The following is a 19,234-nucleotide window of genomic DNA, read 5'->3' as shown; positions in this document are numbered from 1 at the left end:
AAAATTGTGAAAAATTAGTAATTCCAAATGCTGAGGAGATACAGAAAAACTGGATTACACATACACAGTTCATAATATGATCCATTTAACCTACAAAACAGTGTGGCAGTTACTTTTCAAATTATAAACGGATGAGTCAGCAAATACACTCATGAGCAATGATGCCAGAAAAATAAAAACTTAAATTCATATAACTTGTACACGAATGTTTTTAATGTTTCTATTTGTAATACTCTAAAGACTAGAAGTTACACATTATTGATAAATGTAATAAGAACCTCCAGGATGTTGAGAGCAAACAGCCAATCTGAAAAGTGATACAAGGGCTGGGGATTTAGCTCAGTGGCATAAGCGCCTGCCTTTCAAGCTCGTAGTAATGAGTTCGAGCCCCAGTACCAAAAAAAAAAAAGGTGATACATACTACATAATCCCATTTATGTAACATCTGTAAATCAACATATTCATACAGATAGAGAACAGGTTAGTGTTTGTAGGTATTAGGGACCAGGAGGAGGTGAATACGGCTATAAAGGAGTAACTGAGAAGGAGGTTTCTGGTGATGGTACAGCTGAGTATCTTCATTGTGTTGAGTTATAAAAGGCTACAGATACAAAAAACCTGCAAAGAAATGCAATAAACTCTGGATTGCAGCCCAATGTCAGTTTCTTGGTTTTGAAACTGTATTATAGTTGTGCATGAGGTTAACATTGGAAGTGGTTGAGGGAAGTGTGAAGGCCTTTTGCACAATTATTTTTGCAACCTCTTGTGAATCTACATCACAAATTTAAGTGCACTCATTACCAATAATCTAAAATGTATACATCTTAGTAAAGATATCTCAAATTTGTACCCACTAAAAAACTTTCCCTCGCAAATAAACAATTCTGCTGCCACTTTATTGCTACCGGTTGATAGCAGTATCAGTAGTCAATTCCTTTTTCAATATACTACCCTTTTTACCTTCCAGACATCTAAGTTAATAGTAAAATGTGTATTGTGGTAGGCCGTATCTTCAAAGAAATACAAACCTTCTTGTGACAGTAATGATAATGTAAACTGATAAATGTACTTTTTTCCTACTCAGTCTTGCTTTAACCTAAAAGCATGCATTTGTAAGATAAAACTAAACATACAAAAATCAACTATGTTATTGTACAACAATGAACCCATGAAGAAAAAAATCTGGAAACCAATCCCACTGTCAATAACTTAAAAAAATTAAGTACCTAGAAATCAATCTAACCAAGAAAAAATACCACTATAATGAAAACTATAGAATTCTTACGAAAGAAATTAAAGAGGATATTAGAAAATCAAAAGATACTTCTTGTTCTTGGATCAGCACAAATATTCTTAAAATAGTCATATTACCAAAGTGATCTATATAATACAACCCCTATTAAAATACTAGCAACGTTCTTCACTGAGCTAAAAAAACAACAACAACAACAAAAAACCCCTAAAATTTGTATGAAAACATAAGAGACCCAATATACCCAAAGCAATTCTGAGCAAAAAGCAAAGCTGGATGCATTCCAATACAGGATTTCAAGCTATACTGCAAAGCTGTGGTAACAAAAACAACATGGAACTGGTGGTACAAATATAAACATGTAGACCAATGTATTAGAATACAAGCAAAAGAGCTGGATGTAAAGGTGCACACCTGTAATCCCAGCACTTGGGAGGCTGAGGCGGAGGATTGCTCCGAGTTCAGGGCCAGCCTGGGCCACATAGTGAGCTCAAGGCAAGTCTGAACTACATAATGAAGAAAAGAGACAACTCCATCTCATTTTTGGCAAAGCTATCAAAAACATACTTTGAGGAAGAGTGCCTCTTTCAACAGAAGGTGCTGGGAAAACAATACCCATAAGCAGAAGAATAAAACTAGATCCCCATCTCATTTGTCTCATTTAGTATCTCATTTGTACTAAATCAAATCAAAACATATCAAATACATAGATTAAAACAAAAAGGGACACTTTGAAGCTGTTGGAAGATAACATAAGGGAAACACCTAAAGCCATACGCACAGGAAAGTTACCAATAATCAACAAATTGGATTGTATCAAATAATTTTTACTACCTACTCATTGGACAGAGGATTCTTATCTAGAACATACAAACAACTAAAACGAAACACAAATAAACAAAAAAGCAAAAGAAAAATTCCTAACCCTCAACAATCAAATGACCTGAGAAATGGGCAAATGGTCGGGAGTTTAGCTCAGTGGACAAGTGACTCCCTGGAAAGCCTGAGGTCGCAAGTTCAATCCCTGATACAAAAAAAAAAAAAAAAAAAAAAAAAAAGCCAATGAACTGGGAGATATCCTTGAACAATTAAAGACAGAAAATTCCACTTTACCTAGCTATATCTTTCCTGGATATATTCCTGAAATATGTACAGTGAAACATGTATACATGTTTATAGCAGAATTCACAATAGCTAAGCTCTGGAAAAAAACCCTGAATGGATAAATTGGTTAAAATGTGACATATATTCACAATGAAATATTATTCAACCGTAAGAATAAAAATCGTGTCAAAAAAAAGAAAATCATGTCATTTACAGGAAAATCATGCTAAGTGAAATAAAATTACCTATCACATGGTTTCTCTTATGAGAAATCTAAAATATAAATGAAGTGACTATGATAGGAAAGTATAAGATAGAGTCTTGAAGATGGGGAAGGGGAGGAAGGAAAGGAGGGAGAGGAGGAATTCAGCAAAGAGTAGTAGGATAGAAAATGAGCAAAACTTATCACATGCATGAATCAATTCTTCAAAACAAGCACTATTCTGTATTGCACGCATACAGTAATTTTAAAAAATGTAACTTCCCGTGGCAGTGAAACAGAATGTGACTAACAAACACTTATGTAACTTTTAGACCCATATGGACATGGTTTTCCAAAGAACAATCTTTCAGGTCCTGATACCAGATTTGTTTAGTCTCTCCCCAATCCATCTCCCTTCTGCCCTCCCTCCCTCTCTGTGTGTGGGGCTGCAAACTCTGGGACTGGGCATGCTAAGCATAGGCTCTATCGCTGAGCTGTACCCCCAGTCCTAAAATAACTTTAAAATTTTACAGTTATTGTAGCTCAGTACTTTGGGATGGCATCTCACTATGTTGTTGCCCAGGTTTGCCATGAATTCCTGGGTCAAGCCACCCTACTGCCTCAGTTTTTACAGTAGCTGACGCTACCACACATGCACCACTGCACTCCACATCTGTGTCTGTAATGGATTAAATGTTAGCATGCAAGTAAATACACACTACTTTTTGGTTTGCTTCAAATCCTTAGTCAACCGAAGAAGTAATTGTTCTAAAGGAAATCAGTAATGACATGTACAAAAACCACAGTTAAAAAAACATGAAAATATAATAAAAGCCAAAATGAACGCTAGGTTTACTTTTGGTTTGTGTATTTAAGAAACTACAAAGCTGTGACTTATAATCCAGGACAGAAAAAACTGAACCAGCCTGAACTATATACACAGAAAAGGTCAAATAAATCAGAAAACTAGTTAATGAAGTAGGATTTAATTAAAACTGGTTTCCAAATGTGTTTGTAAGAATGAATAAAAACAAATAGTTTATATTGTATGGAAGAGTTTACACGGGCTCCTAGAAAAACCTCTTGACCATCAAAACTATAGGAATTTATCTCTCAACTGTTTGTTTTCAAGTAATCACCTACTTAAGGATTGGATGGATGAAGAGGTACACATTAGGTCTGTAGCTTTCAACTGTTCATCACCAAATATGGTAGCTATCAAAGGATCATGTCTACTGACCTTGGTGGCACATACCTGTTTTAATCTCAGTATTTGGGAGTCTAAAGTAGGAAGATTACCCCAAGTCTGATGCAAGCCTGGACTACATAGTGAGACTCTGAATGAATGAATGCATGAATGAATGAATGAAAAGGATCATGGCCAAAGAAGCACCTATTGTTATTAAGTGAAACAAGCTCCCAATTAGAACACCAAAGCCTTGTTAAATCTAGCATCTGGCATGACTATGACCTGTGGGCCAACTCTGGCCTATCATGTTTTTATCATTAAACTTTTACTAAGACACAGCTATGTGCATTTGGTTTTATACTGTCTATAGCGCTTTTGCCCTACAATAGCAAAGAACAGCAGATATGACAGAGACTGAAGAGCTACACCTCTGGTACTTTTTTCCCTTGTGATCCTCTTGCCCCATCCTCTCCAGCTGTGATTGCTGGTGCATTCTTTTAAGACTATTGATATTACTAATTCTGAACAGGAAGGAAACTATTCTCAGGCATATTCTTCACCCTACTTATTTAAAGTAGCATAGGATCCTATGCTGGAATGAAATAAAAATCCTATTATGTTAAGTACTCCTTTGCCAAGAATCAATAAAAGACATCTTAAAAATCAATAAAAGTAGAAAATGATCTAGATACATTAGTAGGGTTATAAACATTGAACAAATAAGGCAGAAAACGGGCTCTAGTAAGTTTCAAACTGATGCTGACTAATAAAGATCAAGTTACATAAAAAGATAAATATAGAAAATATAATTATTAAAAGAACAATTACTTACGCTGTATGTGAATGAGCTGCTTTGGCATCTTAAATTCCCCAGGATATATAGATTCATAGTAAGCAATATTACTTTCTGCTTCTGGGACTGGTATAACCATATTATCCCTCTTCTCTCCATATACCTGCTGTGCTGAAATAGCCCGCTGAAGATGATGTTCCTATAGAGAGGGAAAAACAAGTAAGTTTATTTAAAAAGTAGCATACAAATGTGTATCCTTATAAACAGGAATTTGCTCATTTGTTTAAAATGGATTTTAATAGCAAGCTTTGAAAGCACGTTGTTTGCAATACAACTGAAAAATATCCTGGGCTGGGTGTGGTGGTACACACCTATAATTACAGCACTGGGGAGGCTGAGGCAACAGGACTGCTCCAAGCTCCAGGCCAACCTATGTTGAGTTCAAGGCCAGCCTGGACTGCGTAGCCAGAGCCTATCCCAAAAAACAGAACAAAACACAACACAGCAAAACAGAACACATATATACTTTTAGGTCGAAATGAGATTTTGTAAAAAACACTATTTCCTCCAATTTTTACTGACCATCTGCACTAATGTATGGGTTCATTCTTGGTGTCGCTTTCTTTCTTTTTTTTTTTATTTTTTATTTTTTTGGTATGGGGACTGCCCTCACACTTGCCAGGCAGGTGCTTATGGCCCTGAGCTAAATCTGGAGGGACTTACTCAAATTTTTACACATTTTTTTCACAAGGTACTACAACAGGAGTTATGCAAATATATTCAAAAGAGTTAACTAAAACTGTTTAAAGCTTACATTTTACAGATGATACCTGAAGAAAAAGTTAAACATCTGAATTTATTGTACGAAGAAAGGTTATAGGTAAAACACATTTTAAATCTCCTACTCACATAGTGTTTTGTAAATTTATAAGGGGGTTTTCCAAACAAAGCGATTATTGTCTTCTCCATTTTTATTTTATGAAACTGACACAGACTCAAACCTGGATTTTCCAACTCCCACCCTGGGACAAGGGATCAAATCTAGAACTACATCCTCAGTCCATTTTATTTATTTTTGAGACAGGGTCTAAATTGTCCAGGTGGGACTCAAAACTTGCAATCCTGACTCAGCCTCCTACCATACTGGGCTCATACACGTTGTTTCCGCACTCAGCTAGTAATAATTTTCTTATGCAGAAGAGTACAGGAACTAAAAGCACATGCCCCAGACTCAGACTGTCTGGATAAGAATCCAACAGAATACTGAGCAGTATGTGACTCTTGGCAAAAAACTTCAGTCTTCTAAATTGGTTTCTGCCATAAGAAAAAGATATAATCTTAGGAGTTGGTTGGCAACTTAAGACAGATACAAATAAAATGTTTAGTTAAATACTCAAAATTAACTTTGATTTAGTTACCACCCAGACATCTAGAAAGGTATGCAATACCATAAAAACTATTATTCTCACCTAAGCAAATCAACACTAAATTTTGGGATACACTTTATGAAACTTACATAAATTATATAGGTAGCCCCTGTAAAGAATGCACGTATTTTCTCAAATATTTTTATGTATATATCGATGTATACATATAATCCATTCAACATATGCAGTATAGCAGGGAGTAGATATATATCACACAAAATTTTTCCCCTAGTTTTGGTTCACTTGAAATATGCAGGAGACTTCCTATATTAATACTTCCATAATCTTCACAATAGCTGTAGTGTATCACACAACACAGCCAGATTATAATTTGTAATTGCATAGACAGAAATTTATATGAAGAAAAACTCTGGAAACAATCTAAGTGCATATCTTGCTTCCCAAATGCCAACAAAAACAAAACCTTTGGTGCATAGGTGAATATGGGAAAAACATGGTTTATCTTTTAGATCCTCCTGCAAATTAGTCCTTTCAATGTTGGTAATGATACCTTTGGAAGAGAACATGCAAAAATAGTTTTTAAATTTTGTTTACTAGTTTTGATGTCTACCATCTGATCCGAGTGAGAGGTAACTAGGCGAGTACTAAAATTAGTTGGACAAGAAAAAAAAAAAAAAAAAAAAAAAAAACCACTTCACATAGTAGCTTACCTCAACATTAAAACAAAACTAAAAAACTCTCCCAATAAGGTTTCTACCCTACTTTTTACAGTTATTGCATTTGCATTTTATGTTTTATATAAAGGAATTTACCATTTCCTCCCTAGTGAGCAGCCCACGTTCATAAATCAACTTTCTACCTTATTATATTTTAAGTATATAATAAATCCTCTTTGTAACAATTTTTTTGAGACCGGTGGGCCTCTAATTCAGCAATGCTCCTGCCTCAGCCTCCCAAGTAATGTGATTATAGGCGTACAGCACTGTGCCTGCGTGTAACAGTATTTCTAAGCAACCAGCCCCACTCTCTTCTAGGCAGATACTTAAAAAGTGTCTTAAATAGTGTGGCTCTCATACAACCTCATCAGAATTCTCCTGGATCTGTTATTCTTTTCATGTGAATCACAATAATCGTTGAGAAGTATGAAATGGCATCTTAAGGTATGCTGATTTTTATAGGCAATATAGTGTGGTTGATGGAGAAGAACATAGATTTTATAAACAAGACTACTCTGGGCTTGAATGATAGTTCCAAAGTCTACTGGCTCTATGACTTTGGGACAAGGGACAAATTATTTATATTGCCCTGGCAACAGTTTATTATCTGTAAATGTGTTTTACACGTTCACTGTATGCGTCTGTGATGAAGATAAAATGCCCAAAGACAGTAAATACGCAAATGTGTGGTAACCAATTACTTTTCCTTATTAGAGAAGCTAAAGAGTTTTCATATGCTTTCTGATCATTTATAATCTCTTGTATAGATAAGGGTCTGTAGAAAGAACTTTTACTTATGCTTATATCCATTTTCATTAACTATGTAATGAAATGTTTATATTTTAAAAAAGCATCAATGCTTTTTAAAAAATCTTTGTTTTTATTGTAAAAAACATTTCCCACAAGTTCTTTGTGTCTTTAACAATGGAGAAAATGATGCCCCCCCAATTTTATTTATTTAGGATGAAGCATCATAATGCACAAAACAAACTTTCTCATGGGTCAATTAAAAAAGAAGATTCAGGCTGGAGATAGCTTAGCAGCAACAGTGCCTGCTTGGCAAGCCCAAGATCATGAGTTCGACTCCCAGTACCAAAAAAACCCAAAGCAGATTCAGTTGGGCACAGAGTCACATCCCTCTAATATTAGGCTCCAGGAAGGCTCACGCAGGAGGACCACCAAGTCTAAGGCCAGCTTGGGGAACTTAGCAAGATACTTTTAAAGTTGGTGGGGGCACTAGGATCTACAGCTCAGTGGTAGAGTACTGACTTGCATGTATGAGGGATTGGGGTTCAATCCTCAGTAAAGAAAAACAACAGGAAAAAAAAACAGGATTTGAAAGAACAAGGAAAAAACCCTGTAACATATTAATCATTATAGAATGTGGGATGAAGGTGGATAGTTGCCCACTGAACTCTTTGAAATTTATTACAAATTAGAAATGTTATATGATAAAGAGACAGAGTATTAAGGGTACAAAAATGTATAGAATATACAGCAAACATTCTTATATATGCTGGTTAAATTCTTCTTTAAAAAAACTTCATTCCTGAACAAGTAGGATAATGATAACCCATTTACTTGCTCTCCAAGAACAGAAAAGGAGAAAGGGCAGAGATCAAGCAGCAGGCCAGACTGATTGGAGGCTGAGGTATGGAGTGGCAAGCACCCACACAATGCAGTGAAGCACAGACCAAGCAGGCTTTGGGTCACAGTCCGCATCTCTCCTAAGAGCAACAATGCTCTTAAAATATCTCCCTGGCCGCAGAGTGAAAATGGGATTATTTTTCTTTCAAGCAAAAAGATGTAGCATGGTGAGACCAATAACAAATCTCTACTCATTATTTACTGCATGCCTTGACAAGACACCTAAAATAATGTAACTGTAGATTATATGGGGGAAAAAAAGAGAAGGGAAAGAGAAAATAAAAAGAATTAAGACGTTATATACATTTACCATGTTCTCCATGGCAAACATAATCACTATGTACTGCAAATAGGTTAATAAAAAATTAAAATCTTTAAAAAAGTCATTAATAAAATTCCCTGAAAACTGCACCTATAGATGAAATTCTTCCATAAACCTACTTATTGCACTGTACAGTTGAACTGTGTTCTTTGGAAAAATATTTGCAAATTACTATTGGGTAGTCTAATAAAAATGTCAACAGTCTAGAAAAAAGTATCAGGAATATGGAGTTTGAAACTGTCACAGAACTTTAAGACTGCTGAGAGCCCTTAACATGCTAATTAATGTAAATTGGTTTTCCATGAAGAAAAATAGTTCCTTCACCTCAGCCTTTTAAGTGCTGGAACAGGCGTGCACTACCACAACCTGCTATACAGAGAACTTTTAGAACACAGTTAAGGGAGTCTTGGGATAAAACTAAAATATACAGAGCAGCTGAGCATTCAGTTTTCTTACTTCAGCCTGCCTAGTGCAACCAGCATGAATCTGAGACACAGATCAAAGTACAGTACCTATGCATCTTAGATTCATTATCTAACCCTCGATGATCCAGTAAGTCGCCCTGTTATATACTTTTTTTGGCATGATACATGTATTTTTAACCTATTTTCGCCCTTTCTTTTCCCTGTCAGAAGTCTTTGCCTTTTTATCCTCCACTTCATTTTTTTTATCCCAAGAAAATCACTGGCTCAAGTGGCTGGGAGCAGGGTATGGGAGGACTCAACCCAGGACCTTCACAAACAAGTTACATCCTCGGTCTTAATTCATTTGTCTTTCTGAGACAGGGTCTCACTGTTCAGTTCAGGTTGGCCTTGAGCTCACTCTGTAACTAAGGCTGGTCTCAAACTTGCAACAACCTTCCTGCCTCAGCCTCCAAGTGCTGAGATTACAGGCATGTGAGTCACCAAGCCCATCTAGCCTTTTTCTTTGGAAACAAGATCTCAGTAAGCTGCTGGGGCTGGGCTACAACTTTGGGTCTTTCAATGTCATAGTGCCAGGATGACTGGGCTCTTTAGACAGCTTTTTAAAGCTCTCAACAGGGCAAATCACTAATAACTGAGGGAATTACATGATAGCACTGTTATGACATCAGAGTTACTTCATATATAAGATCTACTGCAAAGGGTAGGTTTGGCAAACGTGTCAAGAACACAAAGGCTCTGTAGCTTTGTGCACAGGCGTGGGTATTTTTGCTGGTATCACCGTTCTTCACAACCCCATCCTACCTACCACACATGGAAAATTCCTACTTGTATTTCCTAAGTCTAGATTATAATTATTTTTCTCCACCTTTCCTAGGCAGGATCTCTCTCTCTCTCATCTTTTCTCCTACAGTAATGTATTCCATATGTAGTACGTCACATATAATTATTTGTTAACATACTGAACTCCAAAACATGATCTCTTTTAATATCAGAGATCATGTATAATTTACCTTTTTATCTTTTCCTTCAAAAGATACATTCTCTTGCAGCACTTTGGGATTATCAGTTTTTAAGCTTGAGGACTAAATAACTGCAAATTACTGAATACCTATTTTGACTTTCTGTAGCTGTTCAGTATTTTATGAAGTATCAATAAAACTGAGGACCAACCAAAGTAAGGCACACGAAAAAGACATTTCTACTTGCTCTATAATATCCAGCATTACACCAAACTAAAAAGCAGAATTCAAGGTTATAGTATGCAAATTTCTGAGCAGAGATTAAATCATATTTATTCATTAAATTTTTAAACAAATGATCCTAACACAACCATAACAAGTCACTTAGATCACACCGAGTACTGAATTAGAGACAACTTACTGTAAGTAGTTAAACTGTGTAAAACTCTCTTTGGGTAAGTTATAACTAATTCCATAAAAGGGCTACTTTAGGAGGCTTAAATCCCCAATTATTTACACAAATAGAGCTAGACTTCATGACTAGCTCAACAACAGTTCTGAGGCACAATACTTGTTCTCTTGTTTGTTATTTCCAAACACCAATACATTAATCCCCCCAACCCCGTATCAATCCTACTAAGGAACCTATTAAGGAAAGACACACTGCCTTGGCAGGTACTTCCTAATTTCCCCCAACTAACACCTGACCTTGGCCGGGCATATTACATCGACATGCACTTTTTTTTGGTATCAGGACTGAACTCATGACCTTGTGCTCGCCAGGCAGGTGCTTATGCCGCTAAGCTAAATCCCCAGCCCATCTTGCTTTCTGAGACAGTGTCTCACTTTGTAGTTCAGGCTGGCCTCCGTCTCCTGGTGATCCTGCCTCAGCCTCTCAAATGCTGGGATTATAGGCGTGTACCACCATGCCCAGGTGTAGTTTTCTGATTCCTTTCTTTTACTTTTCCTGTTCTATAAAGTCAGACAATGTCATTCCTTAAAACTGCCCAATTATTGCCCATCTAAAAATAAAAACCAAAGTTCTAGAAACTGCTTACTGTGAATTCGATTTGCATTCCCCTTGTTACCTACTCCAGACAATACTTGCTATTTGTCAAACTTACAAAAAAACAAACAAAACAGCTTCCTTTTTTACCTCCAAGTTTTTGTTCTAAAGTCATCTTCCTTCTTACATCATTCTTTTCCAGCTCTCACAAGATACATTTACTAGCATGGCTAAAAATAAAAAGGCCATCATTATGAAACGATGGTAAAGATTTGGAGCAATGAGAACTCACATATGTCAGTGAGATAAAAGGCGTGACAGGTTTTATAACCCTAAACACATAATCCACATGGCTCGGCAATTCTACCCCTAAGTATTTACCCCAAGGAAAGGAAAACACAAGCCCACAAATAACAATCATTAATTTTTAAAATAATAGCCTTAAAAGTAGGTGCACACAAATGTCCATCAGAAGTTAGATGAACTGAGGTCCAGTCATGAAATGGAATATTGCTCACCAAGAAAAAGGAAAAACTATTTAAGCTGCAACTACACATCTGAAAACCATTATGGTATAGAAAAATAAAGTCACACAAAAGCATGTACTTAGACCCTATTATGTGGATTTCTAAAACAAGCAAAATTTAATGTATGGTGGAAATTTACAATACTACACACTTGTCCTTGGAAAGTAGGAACAAGGATTGACTAGGAAGGAAAATGAGGGAGTTCTCTTGGGGAATGGTACCGCTCTGTACCTTGATGAGGCTGGGGTCAGCTCATGTATATAATTTGTGACTTTCACTGCATATCAATTTTACCTCAAAGGCAACAATAACTTTTAATACTTTAAAAAGTATTAAAATCTACTTAATGCCATACTTACATGCACTGATGTTGGTAATTTACTTTGAAATGCTTTTATAAATTGGGTAAACTGATTGAGAAACAGGTTCTGGGCAATACACAAGCAAACGAAAAGGAAACCTTTTTTTGGAGACAAGGTCCTACTATGCAGTTCAGGCTGGCCTTGAGCTCACTTTGCAGCCCTGGCTTGCCTGGAACTCACAATGATCCTCATGCCTTGGCCTTCTGAGCATGAGGACTATAAGCATGTACTACCACACCTGACTTTCTAGGTGAATTTAACAGCAGTATCTAGCTAGTAAAATATCAGAAGTGGGTGGTCACTATAAAATTGCTGAAACTTTACTAAATGTATGAAAAGCTTCATAATAAAATTTTGCCAAAAAAGGATTATCTCTTAACTGTAGAAAACCTTGTTCCCTTATCTTGCTTTTTACTTTCTTCTAGAGTACTTGTTACTTCCTTACAGAGTACTGTTTTATATAGTCAGTTTACTCTTACCAGAATATAAGATCCAGAGACAGAAGCTTGTTTTTTGCGTTGCTTTACTCCACGTATAAAATTGACATAGCAGCCAGCCTGCCACATAGGAGCTATAATGAAAAATGGCTTAGGAAGAAGTCTGCTGCAGATGGTTTTGTTGTCTAAACTAAATTCTCCCAGAAGAGCTTACTGATCCCCTTTTAAATTCTCACAAAGTAACAGGTAGGTGGACTCAAACCTCATGTTGACCCTGCTCGACCTGATAGACCTCATTTACAGGCACTGGGCTTTAACTGCAAGGTCTGCTTTCTCTAGGACCTGTCAGTCAAACACTCATTCCACCCGACGTGAGGGTGGAGCCTCACAGCTACTCCAGACCACTCCTCAAATTCGAGGGCTATCACCTCTGGCTTTGCCTGCTTGGAATTCTCCCAAGTGTACTGTCCTCTTCAATAAAAAAGCCTAAACAGTCCATTTTAACCATCATACAATAAAGAGCATCCTGAAAACTTACTACTTTCTCATTGAGTCTATAAAAGTTCTTCCACAACTTCTCAGGAAAAAATCCAAGAACAGAGACCATAATATAACATAGACTATCAACCTAGTCCAGGCTGACTTAATGTCCAGTAATAGAATCATGCACAACACACACAAGTACCCAATTAATATTTGCTGAGTAAGTGTGCCAATGAAGTGCATTAGTTATTTTAAGGTCCACAAACTTTTCTGGGTGAGAAAAGGCTTCGGCTGGGCGCCTGGGCTACAAAGTTGAGTTCATGGTCAGCCTGCACTACAAAGCCAAGATCCTGTCTCAAAAACAACAACAACAAAAAAAAAAAACCAACCCCAGACTTCAAAGCTGAGCACTGTGGTACATGCCTGTAATCCAAGCTACCAGCGAGGCTGAGGCAGGAGGACCACAAATTTCAGTCCAGGCTAGGCAATTCAGTGAGACCTTAACGTATAAGAAATTTGAAAAAGGGCTGAGACACTAGCTTAGTAGTATACTACTCACCTAGGAAAGCCCTGGGTTCAATCCCCACTACTGGAAAACAAAAACTAAACACTCCTTACTTTACATTTAACATACTAGGGTGAATAGTTAAAGGATAGACTATCTCACAAGAAAAAGCAATTTAATATTGGTTTCCACAACAAATACATAGTAAAAAGACCCCACAGACTATTTTTTTTCTCTCCTCCCACAAAAAGCACAGTATTCTGAATTTACTTTTATTTCTGTAATATAAAATAGTAAGAAGACCTAGCTGGAGATTTAGCTCAGCGGCATAAGCGCCTGCCTTGCCAGTGTGTGGTACTGAGTTCGATCCCTAGTACCGACAAAAAGAAAAAAGACAAAAAACAAAAAAAAGTAATAAGACCTGTGCTAAAATTTCCTTATTTATCAATTCACTATGGAAATGGCATACTGGCATCATTTTCATATACTACCAGCATTTTGTAGCTTAGGAAGGGCACTTTACCTTCATTGCTGGAAGTATGCAACTAATAAAGAGACGGAGGATGCTCTTGTTCATTATCGAGAGCTGCATGATCAATGGGCGGCTCTGGGCAGCCTCTCTCCTAGCTTGTTCCCTGAATATGGAATTAATCAGGGTAGGAATAGTTGTTTGAGTCTGTCAGACACTCAAAACCACCTCAACAGTCAGAATAGACTGTACATGACCTAGGCCTCCCAGCAGGAAACACTAGCCTAGGATACCCATGAGTTACCTACAGAAGCCAACCCATGTGTACTTCCTGAAGAGAAGAGCTTTGGACATAGATGTTCTTTGTCTCCCTGAACTAGCTTTTCAAAGGAAATCATCTTCTTACCTCTGTACTACGTCTGCTGATTTGCTAGTAGTGAGGTTAATACCTGAATTGAATTTTAGCAACACTGTTTCCTACTGTGTAGGATGTTTCAAAGGCAGCCCTAGGCAAAATTCATTTTGATCCTTATATTGTCATTTTTGTAGCTGTCACATTCCTTTAGGCTTGGGTAATGTGTACATTACTTATTAGTGTCCACATGTGATATCTGGCAATGACAAGGTGAAGAGTAAAATTATAGACTTTCTTTGCTCTGAGAAAAAAAGTTACAATATTGGAATGTTTCATAAAAATTAAAAAATTTTTAAAGAAACTCAAGTGGCTGTCATTTGGCTATAATCTTTTTTTTTTTTTCCCCGTCTTTTTCCTTTTTATCAGTACCGGGGATCGAACTCACAACTGCCTGCTTGCAAGGCAGGCGCTTATGCCACTGAGCTAAATCTCCAGCCCCTTGGCTATAATCTTTACAGGGATAATTTTATGTCTTTTGCGTAGCCCTGAGAGCTGGTTCGTTTCTATCACTAATTGGTTCCTTTTAATGCTGGCAGAAATACACAAATGTTTCTTTGCTTTTTATTAAAACAGCCTACAGCAGCAATGTAAACTTGACTGAAACTAAACATGCTTACCTTATCCTCTATTTCTCTCCCATACTACCAGTGGTCTTTTTCAAAGTTTGAACTCATACTCTCACACTGAATCCCTGGCTCCTTAATAGGTGAGACTAAAGCTTCTTGGCAAACAGGACCTTTTATCATCTACTTCTAGCTTTATTCCTATCCAAATAGTTATCATGCTGTACTCTCAATTTCATATTCTACCATAGTGAACATCTCACAGAACTTTCTAGTCACTCTTGTATGTAATATTACTGATCTTTAAATCCATATATATATTCTCCTGTTTTTAAAAATAATTCCACTAGGATGCATGGAAAATCCTTCACAACTATTATGTAGCTATCATAACAGTAACATGGAACACAGGTAAAGGTGATTGAAAAAAAAAAAAAGATTACTTTCCCAAGAGTATTACTTGAGCCCAAGAGCCTAAAAATCAAAACTGTCTATTTCATATCTTTTATGAAGTAGAAACATGTGCAAGTTTCCAGGGGAAAAAAACTGTTCTGTTGATACTATGCCCCTAAAATACCTGCCTTCACATACCAGAAGGAGCAGGGCATAATAAGTATGGAAAAACGAAAGAACAAGTTTAAAGATATTAAAAAAAATTTACCGGGGATAAAGTATTAAATTTCCTTGGGAGAAATGGTTTCTAAGGGCCTTTCAGCTTTGGGCTAGTCTTTAAGATTTATTATTAAATTTATTATTTGTATCACCGGAAAGAATTGTAATAACATCAACAACAAGTAATAGCACTGAGCATGTATTACCCTCTTAGACCCGAGTTCCACACTGTACTTCACATTTTCACATAAAGCTTACAACTGTGCTGATGTGTAGCTCTATCATCCCCCTATTTCACAGATCAGTAAACTTGCCTGGGCCCACCACTAGCCAGATTCAAGCCTGAATAGGACTCCAGAACAATTTCCCTAATTTAAAAAAAAAAATCAGATTCCCCCAGATTGTGTTAAGGTAACAGTACTATCTATACAGTGGAGAAATTAGAACAGTTTACCAAGTGACCAAAATTAATTTTACCACCGAGGCACAGACCCAGGTGAATGCCTCCAGATGGGATACCATAAGACACAGTAACTCCTATATAATAGTCCTCTTAGGAACCCTAAATTTAAGTCTCATCAAGAGGACAAGATGAACCCAACAAAAAAAAAAAATCCAAAGAACCGCATTCTTCAGAAATGCCTACACCACAAAACATTAAACACCCATTGAACTATTTAGGGGTAAAGGGTCATGATATAATAAATCACTTAAAGGAAAAACTGTATGTTTGTCTCATGTGCATGTACACGGGACAGGAAAAAGGGGAAGGGCAAGCAAACAAGCAAAATAGGCGGTGTTGTAAAGAGCTTTCCCTGTATATACTATAAACAATGTTCTTCATATTGCTCTTCTTGCAACTTTTCTGTACTTGAAATTACTCCCAAGTAGTAGTTTTTTTTTTTGAAGAGACTGAGAAAGAGATGACACACTTTGAGAGACCCAAGTACTTCAGAATTGTTGCCATATAAATAGGATGTGCACATTCATGAAAGTTTTTTAATCTCTGTTATTTACTGCTTATAAACTAGTTTCAGAATATTGTTTCATTTCAGAATATTCATTTGGTTATGTAAGGATTGCTGTACTGATGTTTGGTGGGAGCCAATCTTTAATTTATATTAGTAAAAAGTATGCACACATTAACATGAAGTTTTAATATTGAGTTGTGACATGTAAAAATTATGCTCTTCTACAACAGACAATACATGTTGGGAAACCCAACCCTCTTGACACCTTTCACTGTGGAACTTGCAAATTTTTTGTTAAGTTTACTTATTTATTTAAAAAGAAACTCTATTTTGATCACAAACTCTCCAGCACTGGAATTGCTTTTTATAAACCACGATATACTATAGTAAGGGCTTAGTAGTCAAACCCAGCCTACCACTTGGTTTTGTAAGTAACTTCATTGGAAACACAGCCATGTCCAATCATTTACATATTGTCCATGGCTGCTTTTGCCCTCTGGAAGAGTTGAGTAGTTCTGACAGAGGGGAACACCTGCGAATGCAAAGGTTAATTCTTCATACCTAATTTTTTAATCCTAAATGACAATCTTTCCCTGAAGATTTACCACTATACCATTTTATAGGGCAAACAAAGCTCAGTAAGATTACGCCACCTGCCAAAAGTGATGGAGTAGGATTTAGAATGAGGTCTGACCAGAATACCTAGTTTTACTACTGTGGATTCCTTTCTCCTTTATGTATTTTTGCTTTCCTCATCTACTAAGTTCTGGGTGATACTGAAAAAATTAAGAGAAGCAAAAAATAGCTTAAGCCCACCTATTCATCACAAAGTACCAACTTGAACAATGAAGTTAAGAAAATATATATTAATATCTTTTGTCTTAAAAGAAAAACAGTAACAGAGCTTTCAGTGATACAGCTTTTTATTGAAAGGTAAAACTGCGTTTAGCGAATTGCTGTGTGCTGTTATCAGATGGCTGACTGTGGGGCAAGACTGGAGTGACGTGGCCAGAGAGCGGACAGGGAGGACTCCGGATGCCTGCTGTGGCCTGCATGCCACTGGTTCACCACCACTGGCTTAAGTGATGATTAATAGCATCATGGTGTAAGGATCACTGGGAAGCTACAGGTGGTCAACTTAAGGAAAAAGAGAGACTTCCTAACTTGTTTATAGGATTCTCTTTAGTGTATCCACTGGATTAGAATTCGTAAGGTTGACAATGTCTAGACATCCTGGATATGAGGGATAACATAACTAATTGCTTATCAACCCTATGGGTGTCAACATACAACTGTCTTTAAATATTATTTTGCTGAATATTAAAAAAAAAACCAGCAATGTTACTTACTTTTGATACCACTGAGTATTATTATAAAACCTACCAAAAAAGAAGTCAATGGGTACTAAACTACCATTAACAAATAAGGACTTATGCAATAAACAATTAGGTTGAAACTTAAGTGTCAAATGAGACTAAATTTAACAATGCCCTGATTCTTCTATCAAATAGATTTGTTCCAGTTAGCCAATGTTGCCAACATGATTTAGCTTACACTTATTATTTTGTTTAACGCATCTAAAAAAAAATCAAATCTTTAGGGCTTGTATGGAAGCTAGATTCGTGCATGTTTAAGATAACTACAAAATATTTTAACACTGCTAGTACCAAAAAAAGATAGCTCATACAGTGTACGCATTAACATTAGACAAACTAAAAATAATCTTAATTTTTAAAAAATCATTACAAAATCTCTTGGTTTCTACCAAATCATAAAATCCCTGGTGTCATTTCTGGTATGTGTAATAAATCATTCTGTACTGACAAAAGGGATACCTGACAGCTTCAAGAACTTAAGTTTTTCTGTTTTCTGTATTTGTTCAAACCCCTCCCTTCTTTTTATAGTTAACAGCAGATAAAAGCAAACTCTGTTATATAATTTCAAATTATTCCAATTAGTTTAGTATTTTCTGATATCAATTCTCTCTTAAAAATGTCATAAAACATGTGAAAAATTTTCTGATTCACTACATATGCTTTATCTATTTACTATCATGTACTCTGATGAGAAATGTCCTTTGGTATCCCAATTCCGCAGTTTACTAATTGTGGGCTGGACTTCTTGAAACTTCAATTTCCTTTTTTAGTAGAACCATGTAATTGCCATTTTAAGGACAAAGTGTGGTAAGAGATCTACATAAACAGCACAGGACCTAAGGAAAATATATTTGCTTTCTGAATATTAAAATCATTTAACATTTGTTTTCTCATTGGTAAAGGGCAGAAGATGCTATCTAATTTACAAGATTGCTTTGAGGATTAAAAGAAACTATGTCCAAGCCAAATAAGGTGACACGTGCCTATAATCTCAGCACTCTGGGAGGATGGGGCAGAAGATCACAAAATAGAGCCCAGCCTCTACAACTTAAGTGACTTGGCAAGACACAGTCTCAAAAATAATGTTACATCCATAAAGCCTTAGAGCATTTATTATTCTAGCAAATTATAATAATGGCCTAAAGATAAGTTTTACTGTAACTATACATGAATCAATAAATAAAACTATTTCCTAGTTTATTCCGTTGCCTTAAGATAGCCCTTATCCTACCCAATTTTTAAAAATATTTTACACTTCTTTTTGCCTTTTTATGGCAGACTGTCACTTAAAATGATTAACCTCTGTAGATTATCAAATCCCACAAAAGAATTTAAGAACTTTATGTAACAAATATAGGCACTACACTATAACAAATTCAGCTGGTCACTTCAGTTTTATTTCCATAAAGACACAAAAGAAAAAAAAAAATCAAAGTCATAAGGACACAGGTTTTCCCGACCAATGTATATGTCAGTAATTCATTCTAAATATTATTTATACCACATACTTT

The 19,234-nt window shown here is 36.2% G+C and overlaps 1 protein-coding gene across 4 annotated transcripts in view; it reads right to left on the bottom strand.

Moving 5' to 3' along the window:
* Epc1 (enhancer of polycomb homolog 1) overlaps positions 1–19,234 on the bottom strand; it is an 81,286-nt gene that overhangs the window by 20,769 nt on the left and 41,283 nt on the right. For all 4 annotated transcript variants that reach the window (XM_003468708.5, XM_005003236.4, XM_063253734.1 and 1 more), the window contains exon 2: positions 4,580–4,739. In XM_003468708.5, coding sequence (XP_003468756.2) covers positions 4,580–4,739 — 160 coding nt within the window. The remainder of the gene's footprint in view (positions 1–4,579; positions 4,740–19,234) is intronic.

This window comes from Cavia porcellus, unplaced genomic scaffold, assembly GCF_034190915.1.
Source record: "Cavia porcellus strain 051 isolate PalLab524CR breed Dunkin Hartley unplaced genomic scaffold, mCavPor4.1 scaffold_7, whole genome shotgun sequence".
NCBI lineage: Eukaryota > Metazoa > Chordata > Mammalia > Rodentia > Caviidae > Cavia > Cavia porcellus.
Note: the sequence above shows the minus strand (reverse complement) of the source record. Positions and strands in the feature narration are given on the sequence as shown.